The sequence below is a fragment of the Alosa alosa genome, chromosome 5, assembly GCF_017589495.1.
Source record: "Alosa alosa isolate M-15738 ecotype Scorff River chromosome 5, AALO_Geno_1.1, whole genome shotgun sequence".
NCBI classification, from domain to species: domain Eukaryota; kingdom Metazoa; phylum Chordata; class Actinopteri; order Clupeiformes; family Clupeidae; genus Alosa; species Alosa alosa.
In genome coordinates, this window is record NC_063193.1 from 19,779,043 (window position 1) to 19,795,139 (window position 16,097).

At 43.2% G+C, this 16,097-nt stretch overlaps 1 protein-coding gene across 5 annotated transcripts in view; it reads right to left on the reverse strand.

Moving 5' to 3' along the window:
* The window catches only part of ccser1 (coiled-coil serine-rich protein 1), a 77,246-nt gene that overhangs the window by 29,790 nt on the left and 31,359 nt on the right, over window positions 1–16,097 (reverse strand). For 4 of the 5 annotated variants that reach the window (XM_048243748.1, XM_048243749.1, XM_048243750.1 and 1 more), the window contains exons 6-9: window positions 13,603–13,741; window positions 8,210–8,287; window positions 4,745–4,837; window positions 1,011–1,088 (exon numbers count right to left, since the gene is read on the reverse strand). In XM_048243748.1, coding sequence (XP_048099705.1) covers window positions 1,011–1,088; window positions 4,745–4,837; window positions 8,210–8,287; window positions 13,603–13,741 — 388 coding nt within the window. Of the gene's footprint in view, window positions 1–246; window positions 315–1,010; window positions 1,089–4,744; window positions 4,838–8,209; window positions 8,288–13,602; window positions 13,742–16,097 lie in introns of those variants that run through there. The other variant, XM_048243751.1, reaches the window with a different exon arrangement.

Sequence of the window (16,097 nt, forward strand, 5' to 3'; positions counted from 1 at the left end):
GATGGAAAACGCAAAACACATTAGCGGAGATGGTGCTGGCAGTTGGGTCGTTTCTGTAGATGTTTTCGCAACGCTAGTAAAGGCTGGAGCGCCATTAAAATGGTGAGGAGAGAAGAGAGCTCGCCTATAAGAAGGGGCTAGTGGAAAGGCGTTTTTTTCTGTATGGGAGACAGGGAAGCGGGGTGGGGTGGGGTGGGGTGGGGTGGGGTAGGGTGGAGGGGGCTGTGATGATGAGCACATTCTCCGGGCGTTTTTCTCCGCTTAGCGGTAGACACACCGTCTGTGACAGAAATACAAATAAGCAGCCGCTACCACTGCAGCGGCAGCAGCAACAGCAACAGCAGGATCAACAGCAGCAGAAGAGGCAGAGGCGGGAGAAAGAGGCCCTCTAACCACACACATATACACACACACACACACACACACACACACACACACACACACACACAGTGCTTCCACTGGCTTCATGGAATTACTATGCTGGTGTTAATATGCAGCACCTTGTGTCCTCACCGAATGTACTGAGAATTCGGCCAGCACTGGAACACAAAGGATTATGACGAGGTGTACAATGTGGCACCTTTAAATTATGTTTCCAGCTGTTGGAGCTTTGATTTCTTTTTTCATTTTACTCTCCTGCAGTTGCTGTTGTTATGGTGTTGCCCTTGTTTTGAGGCGCTTTCCTCAACATTTCAGAAAGTCACCTCAAAAATCAAAACAAAGCTAAATAACATTACCAAAGTGTTCTGGGAAGAATACAATAGGAGTCAGATTAACTCGGCCATTCATCATGGCGTTACTACACACACACACATACACAAATACACCCACACACAAACAGCAATGCACATACATACATACATACAAACAAACAAACAAACAAACAAACAAAAGCACCACACTGGGAAGTTCATTAAGCACCAGCTATATACCACCAATAGCATCCGGTGGTCTAAGAGCATTATCAATACCCTTAAGAGAGCTCTTACGGTGATGTAATGGGCACCCACCTCTGGCATTGCCGTATCTGTCTGTGTGGACCTGTCGGCTTTTTGGCAAAGAGGTTTCTGGGCAGTCTGGACAGTCTCCTGCAAACAGAAATACACACTCAATACAGCTAAGCGTTTTTTTTTAAAAAATGAAACGCTTAATTATGAGATGATACTGCAAGTGTAGTGAAAAAAACAGCGTGGTTCTGTGCACAATCTTAACCATAATGAAAAGCCATGGCCCCACCTCATATCCTGAATAGCAACCCAAATCATATAAAGTAGGTCCCAGACTTGGCCTGGCAAATGGACCATCTCTCCCATGATGGGCTGTTTCCTTTTGAAATAATTTTGATCAAACACGTCTGCATCAGCCCAGAATACTATTTCGGCCTGGAGACACCGGCTCTCTTTGGAAGTGGGGCACTCTTTCTTGGCTGCGGAGTACTCCTTTGAGACGATGTGGGCAGCTGACGTTCAGTTAATCTGAATTCCGTCACAGGGATGTCAAACCCCTTGCAACAGTGAGCACATGTCCCACACTGGCAAATAGTTGTGTGTAGGGAATAGACGTCACTCTTTTGCACAGATCCTGTTCTCAAGTGAACCCCCGCACGTTATGGAGAGTTTCCAAACACCGGGGTAGTGTCCAAACATTAAAAGTCCAACAGAATCTCCAGTTTTCTAACAGTTAGATTGTGTTGCTAGGAGAAGCCAGGGAATTAGGCCTCATGCCCTGGATGGAAATTACCTGGCAAACAGCACACGGTCACTAAAGCCCTTGGACACTTACACTGACTATTAATGTAAATGCTGCCAAGAGTGGTACAAGCTCTGGTGAAGCCTCAGACCAAGATAGTGACTGTAAAATACTGATGTATTGAGCTTCGGATGGTGTGGATTTCCTTCTATGCAATGTGAGCAATACAGGCTCGGAGCCGAGCCCACACACCATTTTGCGGGAGAGAAGGAGTTCTACAATCTTGCATCCAAAGGATAAACCTTAGGGCTGGTAATAAGCATTTTGTCTGTCCAAGACTTGCTGCTGGTCCACTGGTAACAGTGCCCTGCAGTCTCAACAGACATGCTAAAAATGCTAACTGCATTAGCCCCTGCATGTGAAGCTTTTTAAAACCAAACACAACAGTAGTTCAACAAAGATGTCTGAGAGACTAAGAGAGCTATTTCATACAATGAGCTTTGAATGGCGTATTCAGCTTATGCATTTCGCCAATGATGTATTAGGAAATCTCTGAATGAATTCAGCACTACAGGCAGTTGAAAGAACAAAACACTTATTACTTAGAACAGTAAATTAAATTAACTGTCAGAGGGAGGAAAATGGTGTTGCCTCTGTGGTCACAGGCTAGTCGATTTCCTACAGTTTGACCATGATTTATTTATTTGGTTGCTTTTTCAAAATGGGATCAAAGCGTTGGGAGAAATGGAAGAAAGCGCAAATCCAGCAGTGAGCTTTCCACCCCGGAAGTCAACCTTTCCTTCTTCTCTTTAATCTCCACAAGAGGGGGGTAGAGAGGAGAACCAAGTAATGAAATTGATTTAAAAGCTTTTAAAAAAAAATCTGCTGGTGAAAAAGCAGCGCAGGAAGAAATTATGTGGCATTAAAAAGAAGAAGAACAAATCCAAAACTCTCAAATGTGCCCCCATCCCTCCTCCTCCTCTGGGTACCATCAGCTCCCTCTGCTGTTTCTCATCCCTCTTCCCCAGTCCTTCTCCCTACACTGTCCCAGTGGTGCCGTTCCCTCGCCACCTCTCAGGAACCCATAAGCTACTGTAGTCTGGTCCATTGGTCTATTTTACATATTCATCACAGCCAGACGCTCTAAGCTGCCGTACCGATGGCTTATCTGCCGGAGCCAAACGGAAAACTCAGTACTCTAGTGACGGGAACCAGTAATGAGGAATCTCCAAGGGAAGCAATTAATGGGAACAGACCAGGGGAAGTGAAACGTTTGATGTGGTCTGACCCAAGAGGGGACCCAGAAGCGGGTTGGGGTTGGGGATGGGGCAGGGGGGTGGAACTGGAGTTGTGTGAAGTTGGTGATATGGTGGATGTGGATATGGGTTGGGTCAAGTGGAGGCAGGTTGAGTTGGGACCCAGAAGCAGTAGGGGGTGACCTGGGGGAGGGGGGTCGATGACATGGGGCTACATAAGGTTCAGGATGTGGGTGTAGTGGATATGAACGGTGTGTGGATGTGGGTGAGGTAGGTGTGGATAAGGTATGGGATGTGGATGTGGGTGAGGTTCACCACCTCTTCACCACCTCCAATGTCTTGAACTGTCTGTCCACTAGTCACTTTACATTTGTCTTCTGCCTCACTGTTTGCGTGCTGTATTAGCACATATGCACAACCCCTCCCTCCATGCCACATACCTTTCTTAATATAGTTATTTATATATAGATATATAGAATTTATTCTTGCACTGTTGCACTGTTTGACTTACTCATTTGCACCATCACCATGACACTCATTCACACAGAGCACCTTACCTTACGCACTGAGAACCACAGGCTCAGTCCCTGCTTAAGTCATTGCAAGCGCACCTGATTGATTATTCACCCACTATGTGGATACTGTTTTTTTAGAATTGATTTTGATTCAGTTTTATTTAGTATAACTTGTATTTTGTATATTCTTTATCTTATACAGTCCTTATTGCTTAGTTGTGTTTTTTAAATTATATACTTTTAATTACTTTTTCTGCTGTTATTGAATGTGTGTGTGTGTTGTCTGTATGCTACTGTGACCTTGAATTTTCCCTAGGGATCAATAAAGTATATATATATATATATATATATATATATATATATATATATATATATATATATATATATATATATATATATATATATATATATATATATATATATATATATATATATACACATATACATATATATGGCTGTCAATCGATTAAAAAATTAATCTAATTAATTACATACTCTTTGATTAATTAATCTAAATTAATCGCATATATAATTTTTGCTGTGAAAGTATTTTAAATATTTAAATTCAAATGAATCATTGAATAATCAGCATTAGTGACATTAAGTTCAAAAACTCTTTTATTATTATTTTCACTGTTCAAATAATGGCCATAATAATCTATGATATATAATCTATGACATATGAATATATGCTGAGGAAATAAATTCAACAGTGCTTCGGGAAGTTTTTTTTTTCACATACAAGGTATTTCAGGCCACAGATATAACCTAGGGGACACAATGAAAATAAATTAACACACAATGTCAACACTTATTTCTTTGCATTGATGTGCGACTATAGAGTTGATGAACTCCAGTGATATGCGAAAATTACTTGCTGCAGACATTGCAGAGGACTTTATTTTCGACACTTTATTTTTATCAACACCATCAGGCCATTTTTTAAAAGTAAATGTTCCAATCAATGATCCAGGCAGCACGTTTTCTTCTCTCTTATTAATCGAAATTAATCAGTTATTTTGACAGCCCTAATATATATATATATATATATATATATATATATATATATATATATATATATATATATATATATATATATATATATATATATATATGGGATGTGGATGAGGTGGATATGGGATGTGGATGTACTGTAGGTGAGGTGGATATGGGATGTGGATGTGGGTGGGGTGGATATGGGATGGGGATTTGGGCGAGGTGGATATGGTGGGGATGTGGGTGAGGTGGATATAGGATGTGGATGTGGGTCAGGCCGGGTCGTACCAGTTGGGCTTGCAGTCTCTGGATCAGCTCGTCCTTCTCCTTCAGCTGCTGCTGCAGAGCCGCCGTGGCCTGGGCCTCCTCCTTCACAGGGTCCTGTGGAGAAACAGCAGAACCTTAGTCCGAGAGCAGGCATGACCATAGATAAATAAACAAATAAATAAATAAACAGGTAAATAACCACCCCATGCTCCACAAGCCTATCCTGCAGGTCAGAAGAAAGGAGGGCAATAAAAATATGATTTGAAGGTGTACAGGGTGTGATATGTGTATTGGTCCGTTTGAGAGTGTGTGTGCTTGTGTGCACATGTGTGTGTGCGTGTGTGTGTGTATGTTTGCCTGTGTGTATATGTGTGTGCTTGCACATTAAAGTAGCTCCTCCATAAACTTCATGTCAGTGAGCCCTATTTTCCCACGACCTTCATTTGTAAGCAAACCGGGGTGAGTGGAGATCGAGAGGGAGTGGTGGGTGGGGGAGTGTATTGAAGGGGTGTGGGGGTCATAGTTGTTGTGGGCTGCTCCAAGGGCAGCTCTGAAGGACTGAGAGAGAGAGAGAGAGAGAGAGAAAAGAGACACGGGAGCTGAGCATATCCACACGGCGCCACGAGGCACTCTCACTGGATGTACTCAGCAGAGCGAGCCAAGCTGAACAGACACACACTCACACACCAACAGCACTCTGAGTCAGGGTAGACTGAACGCGCGCGCGTGTGTGTGTGTGTGTGTATGTGACACAGAAACAAAATAATATAAGCTCAGTGGAATATGTATTCAGACAGCACAATGCAAGACCTCAGATGCAGACCTCAGATGTTGGAATCCCATACTGGAGGGCTGGAGGTGTTGCGAGAGTTTAGAATCCAAATGAGAAATCTGACGATGGGCCCAAGAGATGTGTTAGTGTTTCAAAGTACTGAAGAGCTTGGGAGCTGCTTGGGAGCAGGAGCAATCCGGAGCGTTCTTTCCCCTCAGAATCTGTGTATTTCTTTCCTCAACTCTCTCTCTCTCTCTCTCTCACACACACACACACACACACACATCCAATTGTCTCTGTGACTACATTATTTATTGATGAGCAAGTGCATTAAAATTAAATCAGGCATATTGTACAGGCCTGCCACCAAGTATGTACAGGACATCCGTGTTTGACTGTTTCCATAATAAAGCCACAGCATCTGCCCTATCAGAAAGTCATGTCCTGAAGAGGTCACTGAGTAAACAGGAAAATATAGCGCCCCCCCCTTAATTCCCAGCCCAGGGGGAAACGTTTAATTATATCTTAATTATAGATGTTCACCAAGAGGCACTTTATCTCCACATTAGCATGTAGGACCTCGGGAGGGCTGCGCGGGTCACAGTCACAGCGATGAAGACACACGCACACACACACGTGGGGTGGAGCCAAGCGCAGATCCCACAAGTCCACCCCCGACACACACACACACACACACACACACACACACACACACACACACACACACACACATGCATGCACACGCACACACACACACACACCAACGCACACACACCCTCTTTACACACAGCATGAGAAGACCCAGAGAACACCCGACGGCTTCAAACGTGCCTCCAACGTGCTTTGTTTCATCCTGTGTGGCTCGTGGTGAGATTAAAGGCAGCGAGCTGTGTGTTACATACAAGACGAGTTCCCTACATAGACAGAAAAAAAAAGAAATCAATGGGCAGCAAATAAGGGGAGGAAGAAGCCTCGAGATGCTCAGATTCTACATGCTACAAAGAAGCGTCTTCCAAATGAAGAACGTGCTTTGATAGAAACTTGTACCATGATGGTACATCGTGTATGTGTCTGATGTATCTGATCTCTTCAATGGTGAATTTTGAGGCCTCTAGGGTCCAAATGGATAAAACTAAACAAAATGAAATGATACGAGTCTCCCGCATAACTGAGCTGACTGAGCAAACCATGATAAATAAAAACCAACACTCTTCCCCTTCAAACAAGACAGCAGAAACACCCATGTTTCATTACATCAAGGGACGGATGGGATGGGCAAGCTAGGCTCTCTGATACCTTAATCACCTTCCTAAGGAGTGGTCGCGCATTGAGCAGCTCAGTTACCCTGGCCTTAACTGAAGCGAAATCCGCCACGGTAAAGTGTCTTTCCACGGTCGCTAATTACACAACGTGGCGCAAACAAGTGTTCACTAAACAGAAGTTTTTTGGACCAAAGTAGGACGCGCGATGACACCGTTTCGTCTCAGGTGGATACCGGGCCAGCTTTATTTTTAAAAAGAACTCGGATTTTCTGGAACAGCAGGGACAAGTCAGAGCCCCTCCCACTTGCTCCCCCTCTCCTTCTCCCTCCCTCTCTCTCTCTCTTCCCCTCTCCTGCTCTCTCTTTCTCCCTCCCTCCCATCCTCTATCCCTCCCTGTCATCCAACACAATGTCAGATGCATGGGCTCCTATTCTGAGCTCCTGCTCCACTGGCTCCGTGCGGAGAGAGTGGAGGCGCGTACGTACAGGACGGCCTCAGGAATATCACATGCCTCTCTTCTGCTGCGGCGGCGCTGACGGAGGCTGCTGGTGTTGGAGCTGCGTCGCCCTGCTCCATGTAGGTCAGTAAGGAGGACACAGTGGCAGACCTCGTTTCCATCGCACGCCGTAGGATTTTTTAAACTCAAGAGCGAGCGCATGACAAAAAAAAAATTTAATCTGCACAGTGACGACGACAAAAAAGAAAAAAAAAGAACTACTAGGCTGAAAAACTAAAACAGTAACACTTTTTTTTTATTTAAATGGAGCGGTATCTCTAGGGGATTAGAGTCCATAATCGCGTAAAGACGTATTCACTGACAGCTTATTGTTGAGAGTGTCTCTCTCAAGTTAGCTTCGCTGCGCAGAAAGGAGCAGGCTCTGTTCAGAAGCAGCAGGCCCGGCCATGATCAAGCAGGGTCATGAATAAGGGTCATTGAGCAAAATACAATGAGCCAGTTCAGACGACTGAATACAAAGAACAAAAAAGCAACACACAACTGACTTTTTACTTGTTGAAGTTTTTACTTGGTGCAAACAAAAACATATATTTGTGTGCTCCGGTTCTTTCTTTGGGTTCAGTGATCTGAAGCTGTCCATTGTATTTTGCTAATCTTACTGTCCTGTTCTGTGAGCATCAACCTCCACTTGTGGAGGGGCTACCATGCAAGGGATTCCTTTATCATTCATTCTGCCTCTATATGAAGCTTGGTTCGTCTTGTCAACCATCAATCGTTTTCTATTGTGGCCCCCTTTTGAGAAGAGTACATAGTGCTTCAAAGACATCCTTTAATCAAAGCCCTGGATACAATTAAATCAGAGGCTCAGGTCCTGGGTGTCACATTTTGGCAAACACTCTATCAGAACTAGGCAATTCAGGAATAAAAAGAGGTTGAAGAGACCGTTGAAACACAGGTAATCTGCTGTAATGAAATTAACCGTATCATGCAATTACCTTGAAGGGGAGCGACTTCTCACTGCAGGGGCTTATGGGTAGGGAGTGGAGGCTACTGGCTGGACTGGTGTCAGTGCTCTGTAAAACAAGACGCGGCACAGTTACATGCAAATGCACATTCTTTTCAACTTGACAGACATCTGCATTCTCAAGCCAGAGTAAACTTGATGCAAGCTTACATACTGCCAGAAAACTGTGAAAGTATCTAGGTCAAAGGGTCTGTTGGCATAAATATAAGTGATTGATGAAGAACATTTGAAGAGTTTGGTTCCAAAATGCTATATCTCTGTTTTTAAAACATTAAAAAGTCATGCCATTTAATTGTGTATTTCAGGTAATATCAGTGAAACTGCAGTTGTGTTGTTTTGATTGAGTAAAGATATTTCAAATAACAATACCCAATTACAGTTCTACTGAAATTACTTGGAAAAAAATTTCTCCCAGATACCGTGATCTCCATTTCAATTATTTTTTTCTCATTCCATTTGTTAGATTGTGTGGATTATTCACGTCAAACCAGGTTTGTCATCCAGCCAAAGTGCAAATGGTACTGTAGTCCCAAAGATGATACTGGTCACAAGCATTGAAAAGAACTCGGGCCAAACAAAGTCAGAAAACTTCACCTTTTCCTGTGAGGAAAAATAGCAGCAAAACCCCTCAGTTTTTCGATGCTTTACAGTTAAGATATTTTAAGTTATGGAAGCAAGTCCTAAATGTGTCAGCTTTGATCAATGGCTAACCTACATGGCCGTCTTATGGTCATAAAGGGAAATGTTACCACTGCAGACAAACCCCCGACACACACACACACACACACACACACACACACACACACACACACACACACACACACACACACACACACACACACACACACACACACACACTAAGGGCCTATTTGAGGGCTGTTGTAAAAAAAAAAATGCAGCAAAACCTCAGAATCCAAAATGTCAGGATTTGTGATTCACTGAAGGGCTCATTTAATTTATTATCATAACAATATACTTAGTAACAGGACAGTGTAAGACAGTTGTATGGTATGATACAGTATGACTGAATACATTATTGTCAGCACCATAGTAATGATTTAGGGTGCTTTCATACCTATTTTGTTCTGGATCATGGGCTGATGGACACACACACACACACACACACCCACCCACACTACCCTTGTGACTACTAAAAATGGTGTTCATGTTCTACTGTTCAACTTCAGATGAAAAACAAGAAATTATCAAGAAATGAAAGTTCACTTAAAACGTCTTATACGTATGACTAGTGATGGGGACGAGACCGCCTATGCCGAGTCCGAGTCAAGACTGAGTCTTTGAAGGGTTGAGACCGAGTCGAGTCCGAGTCCGTTGGTTTTCAAATACAGTCGAGTCAGAGTCAAGACCGAGTCTTTGAGGAAGCAAGTCCGAGTCGAGACCGAGTCCTTTAGCAGTCGAGACCGAGTCGAGACCAAGACCATAAAAACATGTCAGTTTTCATATTCATAATTTAATATCACCCCAGTTAATAATCTGGCCTAATTAGGCCTACAGACGGCAGTATCTTTGCATTGCACCATGGGATGTCATTTTCAAATAATGCCCGTCAACATTGCATTTTATTATTATTGTTGTTATGTGTTGTGTGTTTTTTTATATGAACATAAAAAAATGCGTTGGTCTCGAGGACTCTGTCTGAAATTACGAGTCCTTCTCCTCCCACTGTGGTCCGAGACCGAGTCAAGGCCGAGTCTTTGAAGGAACAAGTCCGAGACGAGTCCGAGAAAGCAGAAATCGGTCTCGAGACCGGTCTCGAGTACTACACCACTACGTATGACTAAACATAGCATTTGCCGTCAATCCTCATTTTGTTTCCTAGTTCACAACATTCATATTTTTACATCATTCCAAGTTCAAAGCGAATTTGCATATATTTGCATATTGCAACATTCCCAGTAAATGTGCTGTTCTTGTTGTCTGTTCACCACTGAGCATGGCATCTGAGGGATTAAATATGGGGTTTTCCTGGATCATGTGGGTGTTTCCACACAAAATCTGCGTATACTAGTGCAGTGGACATACAAAATGTGCAGTGTGGTTCAGTGTGACAAACGTTTGTACTATTTTGGATGGTTGTGTGTTGTGTCACAAAACATTGTCTAGTGGTGAATTTCCAGACTTTTGCATTGACGTTAATTCACTAGGTGGTACTGCTCAACAAATGAGTCACGACGAGTTAACAGTGGCCAACATACCATAACAATTCCTAATATATCTGTATTTAAATATCTATTTACTTGTTATTGACACATCCACCTAGGGATGCAAAGCTCTCATTCCTTATGGGTCATATGAGGCTCCACACGCAGCAAGTTTCACATGGATGAGTGACATTGGTGCAGCGGCAGTAATATTAAGACACCAACTTCGTTCACAGTTTTACCTGCGGTGGGTGGCGAAGCTCATTTAATGACCTCTAATGTTTAAATGTGATTACTTTCTGTGGCATTCTATCTGTTCATATCCAAGTTTCAGTCTAAAAGGACCCTGCTTTGCTCCTTCCTGGATTAGACAGAGATGAAAATGGCGGAGAGAGAATAAAGCAAGGGAGCTCAATATCAGGAGGGTCAGGCAATAAAATGCAGAGTGAAGTAACAAGTTATTGTAATTCTTGTTAGTGAGTGGTTTACATACGGTGATGGAAGGCAGTGCACATTTGCAATTTAATGAGAGCGCGGAGTCAGCGAAGAGGGCAAACAATTTTCTCTTTAATATTCATACTCTTCTGCTGTGTGCTGCCCCCTAGACCTTCCGTGTGGCCTGTAATTGTTATCTCAGGGCTCCCTTACAGGGAAGGTTACAGCGTTTTTTAAGGGGCCAAGACAAAAGAAGACATCTCTCTGACAGTTCTGTTCATTTAGGAAATCTGGTTGAAAGCTCTGTGTTGTTTTGCAGACAGAGATGCTATGGACTTGACAGACAACAAAGCTGTTGTTTTTTGATTGTAGTCAGTCAATGCCCCACGCTTGGTAAACCAGCTCCTTCATACGCCATACTTCCGGAGTATTTTTTTGTAGTGATCAAAGATGAGAACACCAATGGCACAATCAAAAATTGTGTTGTGTTTTGCCAAAAGCTCAAGAACAGATTTCTTCTTGCAACTTTTTGTTGAGCGAAGAGAAAGATTTCACTTGGTGGGCACCACTGCTTCGGTTTTTTTGTTTTTCCTGCAACGCAGCCAGATACACTGAAACTTCTTAACCTGAAGCACAAAGAGCCCCTAGTCAAATGAAACAATAAGTCGACACTAAGCACACCTTAAATCGGAAAATAGCATTTTCATCAATTGACCCGGGGATGTCATTAAATTACTGAAATACCAAACATTTACGCCTGATAAAATGAATCTATTAATGACATTAACAAGCATTTTAGACTAACATTCAGCCTGCGTACCACTTATTTGGCCTCCTCAAAAGTTTTCAGGCTACAATTTCACTTCTGGTAAAAACACTGCTGAGAGAGTGTGGCCGGAGAATGGGCCTTCGTGCATAATTTACAAGTCTGGGCTTGGGAGAAGCAGTCCTGCAATGTTCCCCTGTTGGATTAGGTTAACCCATCTCAGCCAAAAGGCAAAACCACCCATGAGCTACTTCTCTAGGATCTCTCCAATTAACTGTCTAGACAGAGGTGTAGACAGGAGGAAATCAAGAGGATTTCTTTTCTTTTCTCCTCCCTCTGCTGCCATGCTATTGTTTGTTTATTAAGTCTGAGGAAAGCTAGAACATATGACTTGATAGAGCACAACAACTTCTAAAGAGAAAACTTCTACTTTTCCTGGAAATCGTGAGCATTTGGAAGCACACACAGGTGGCTGTGACTTCAATTGCATGCGAAAAGCTACGCTTCCACATTGCATTCAAGCGGGAAAATAGGCCCTAATTCCTTTCAAAACAAAAACAAACAAACAAACAAAAACTACTGGAGGCAGGGCGAGCAGATCTGCCAGTGTGTCGTCTGCTTTAAGCTACAGTAAATATCTGTGAGCCAGCTTTGACACAGAGGCGCTAATGCCAAGATCAGCTGAAATGAAGCCTGGGTGAAATGAAATGGAGATTATTTGTTTGCCACCTGGGAAGTGAGTGAGTGAGTGTGTGTAAGTGTGTGTGTGTGTGTGTGTGTGTGTGTGTGTGTGTGGTTGCATGTTTTCTGAGATGAAAGCTCTTCTGTGTTTGCGGCTCCTCATTTTAGGGCGTTATGCATCCACGCAAATTAAGTTAGAGAACGGGTGTGCCAAAATAAGATCTGGGAGCGGCGCACGGTCGGAAAAGAAGGCCCTCGACACATCAGGGATGCAACGCGGAGGCGTTGCCAAACAACCACTGTGTTTTTAAATTGAGCTCTCTGGCTGCTTTTTAAACATGGCATCAGGACCACGCCGGCTGGCATCGCTCTTCCACTCGCTCCCCCCACCCCCACATACACCACAGCCACCGCGAGAAGCAAGATGAGGGTCAAGACATTTCTCCTGCACCCACAGAGCAGTGCAGCACAAAGCCACACACAGCCACACACACAAACACACACAGACAATAGGACACACACACACACACACACACACACACACACACACACACACACACACACACACACACACACACAGACAAAAGGACACACACACACACACACACACACACACACATACTGCACATGCAAGCTAACACACACTATCAAAGATATTCTGGCAAAAATAAAATTTGGACAATTCTTTTTGTATGAAGTTTCTAGCAAATATATCCTCCCACCCAAAGTTTTTTGCGCTTTAACTTGAAAGCATGTTTCCCTTCTCTATGCTCTAATCTTCCATGTTTGTGTAGCGCCTGAGGCTGGGATTAGCAAATTGAGATTCACACAGGACGCCTCTGTCTGTCTGCGCTGGATACCAGTATATGTAAATACTGAAGCTACAGTACAATGTATAGCATGTGATGTGAGCCATATGCCTTTAAGTGTGCTTAAGGGGCCTTCTGCATGATCTGTTTGCTTGTTTGTATATGTAATATATGTACCGTTTGTTTGTTTAGGTATGTAATTATGTACTGTTTGTTTGTCTGTGTGTGTAAGTAAGTAATGGATAGGTGCAGTTGTGTCTATAACTCTGTGTCTATGTGTCTGTGTTTATGTGTCTGTGAATGTGGGAGAGAGAGAGATGGACCGAGAAACAAAGAAACAGAGAAAGAGAGAGTGAGAGGGAGAGAGAGTGGGAAGAGAAAGAGAGAAATCCATGCTTCCACTTGTGCGTGACACCTGTAAGCGATGTGTGTATGTCCCGCTGCGCTGCACGGTGCGGCGCAGTGTGTGTGTCGAGGGTGTGTGGCGTGTGGGGTGTGGCGCGGGCGTTACCTCCTGCAGGGTGCGGCGCAGGCGCAGCAGCAGGGTCTTGACGGCGGTGCAGTCCTGCTGCATGAGCCTCAGGGGCAGAGCCTCCAGCCCCGGCAGCTCGTCCTCCCGCCCCAGCAGTGATGACAAGGGCCTCAGCTCCCTGCTCTCACACACACACACACACACACACACACACACACACATAAAGACACATGAAATAAGCTCTTTACCAGGGGAAATACAACACAGAAGGAGCGAAAATGTGCTTTCTGTCGTTCCTGCAGACCTTTGTTTTGTTGTTTGTGGTTGTTTGTTTGTGTTTGTGTGTTTCAGCCGGGCGACAGCTTGTGCATGAGACATTTTCTGTGTCTAAGAGAAATGGACTTCTGGGGCCCCGGAGGTGGACTGAAGTACCCATGCTGCTTGCGCTGCCGAGGTCCCCTGGCATGGGATCCAACTCCTTAAAAACTCTAGTACAGCTCAAATGAACCAGATGCTTTCCAGGCTCACTTAGGTCACTATCGATAAAACTGTCTGCTGAATGGCCAAATGAAAGTTATGGACACATGTAGAATTTGGAAGTTATACCAGTAATTCTAATTATACGTTTTAATATAACATTATGTGCTTTGTGATCAATGAAACACAGTGCTATGCCTTAAGGCGGATGCTGCATTATTTTTACCTCATACATTTCGCCAACTCAGGTGCTGCAATTTGCAACAGTGCTGAAACAGTAATATTTCACTTTGATCTCCATCAATAGAACATTTCACATGACCACAATATAGGGTTTAAATTACCATCTTGATGACTTGGCACGCTGTTACACTTATTGCAGTCAGGGCCAAAACTAAGCACAAGGTCTGTGAGAGAACCCTGGGCTTATTCTCTTTATATTCCTGCTCAATCTGATTTAGGGTGCGTCACTCTCCACTGATCTCTGCTCTAAGCATGTTCATTAGAGGGATAAGAGTTGGTGGAAGACACTCAGAATGTCCCTCTAAACTGTTTGTAGGTAGGAAAATCAATAGAAAATTGATTTTTTCTGTCCATATTGATTTGAATGTGGGGGGAAGGGGGGGGGGGTGGTTGGGGGCAACAGTGTTTGGTTACACACCTCAGAGCAGTCGGCCAGAAAGCTCTCAACTGCGGCTTGGTGCAGTGCGGATATGCTGTAACAGGTGAACGAAAACATCGATGAAAACATCGAGCTCCTTGGATCACATTCATTCATTGCCAAGAGCAGAATATACAAGATTTTTTTTTTTACTGGCCTCTTGGCATGCTACGTGGCAGCATCAATACAAGCAATGTTTACAATTTGATCCAATCAAGCTTGACAAACAATGAGTTAAATCAGTTGTCCCCCCTTTCCTTTCACCTAATAAAGTGGAGCGACCATGAAAGTGTCCAGGACATTGCATTTAAACTACTCGGATGGAACACTATCCCTACTATCAGGCCAATAAAACATGCAGTGGCTAATTGTTTTCATTCTCTCTCTGGCAGTCAGATACCTTCACCTGCTACAGTCTTTGAAATTCAGAATCACCAACTAATTACTCATAATCAAGAGCAAAGACTGTAATCTTGTTAATCAGACTAACAACACGAGGCAAGCTTTATTGGGAGAGAAGTGTCTAATTCAAATATTCCCCTTACACAACTGCAATTAAGATTTTTTCTTTGATTTTACATACACACATTTGCATTTGAATCATTAAATGTGTTATATATCAAGGGCCCTATCATGACATTCTAAAGTGCATCGTCACTCGTCAAAAGTCTATTTAAATTTAGTAGGATGTCCAGTTCACATTGGGAGGGGTTTCGTTATCAAACGTGGAGCGCATGGCGCAACAAGGTGTTCCTAGGTTTTTTAATCAGTCATATGGGTGTGTTTGGGGGGTAACATAATTTAAATCAATGAGATTGACATCTGTCATTCCCTTTAACGCAAAGCGCGATATGTCAAATAAATGCATCGGTATTTTGCCATTCAACGGCACATTTGAAGGAGGCTGCTTGCGAGACCGTATGGAATGGTCATTGTTAAACCATGCTTTACTAAAACCTAGCATAGCCTTCACGCATTTGCACTCTTCTATTATTTGAACTCATTGGCAAAGTGAAACTAACTTCACCAAGGTGTCAGTCAACGACAAGACAGTTATATGCAGTTACTATTGACTGACAATGGGTTACCATCGAAAACATAGGCTGGAAAAAGCAACACTTACCCTAATATTGCTCAAATGACTGAATAAAACAACATTTATCCTGCAGAGGAGTTGCTTATATCTCGTGACAGTGCGTCTTCAAGCTGTGCTCCATACATGTCTCTCACCTCTCCCCTAATCACTTTTAACCGTCATTACCAATTTGCAAATGATGGTGAATAACTACTCATCATGAGATGTACAGTATTTCGTAATATCTTTATTCTAATTATGTTTCCCACTGTAATCGTGCAATTTGTAATGTTTTGCATAGACGTGTGCTGGTGTGCGTTC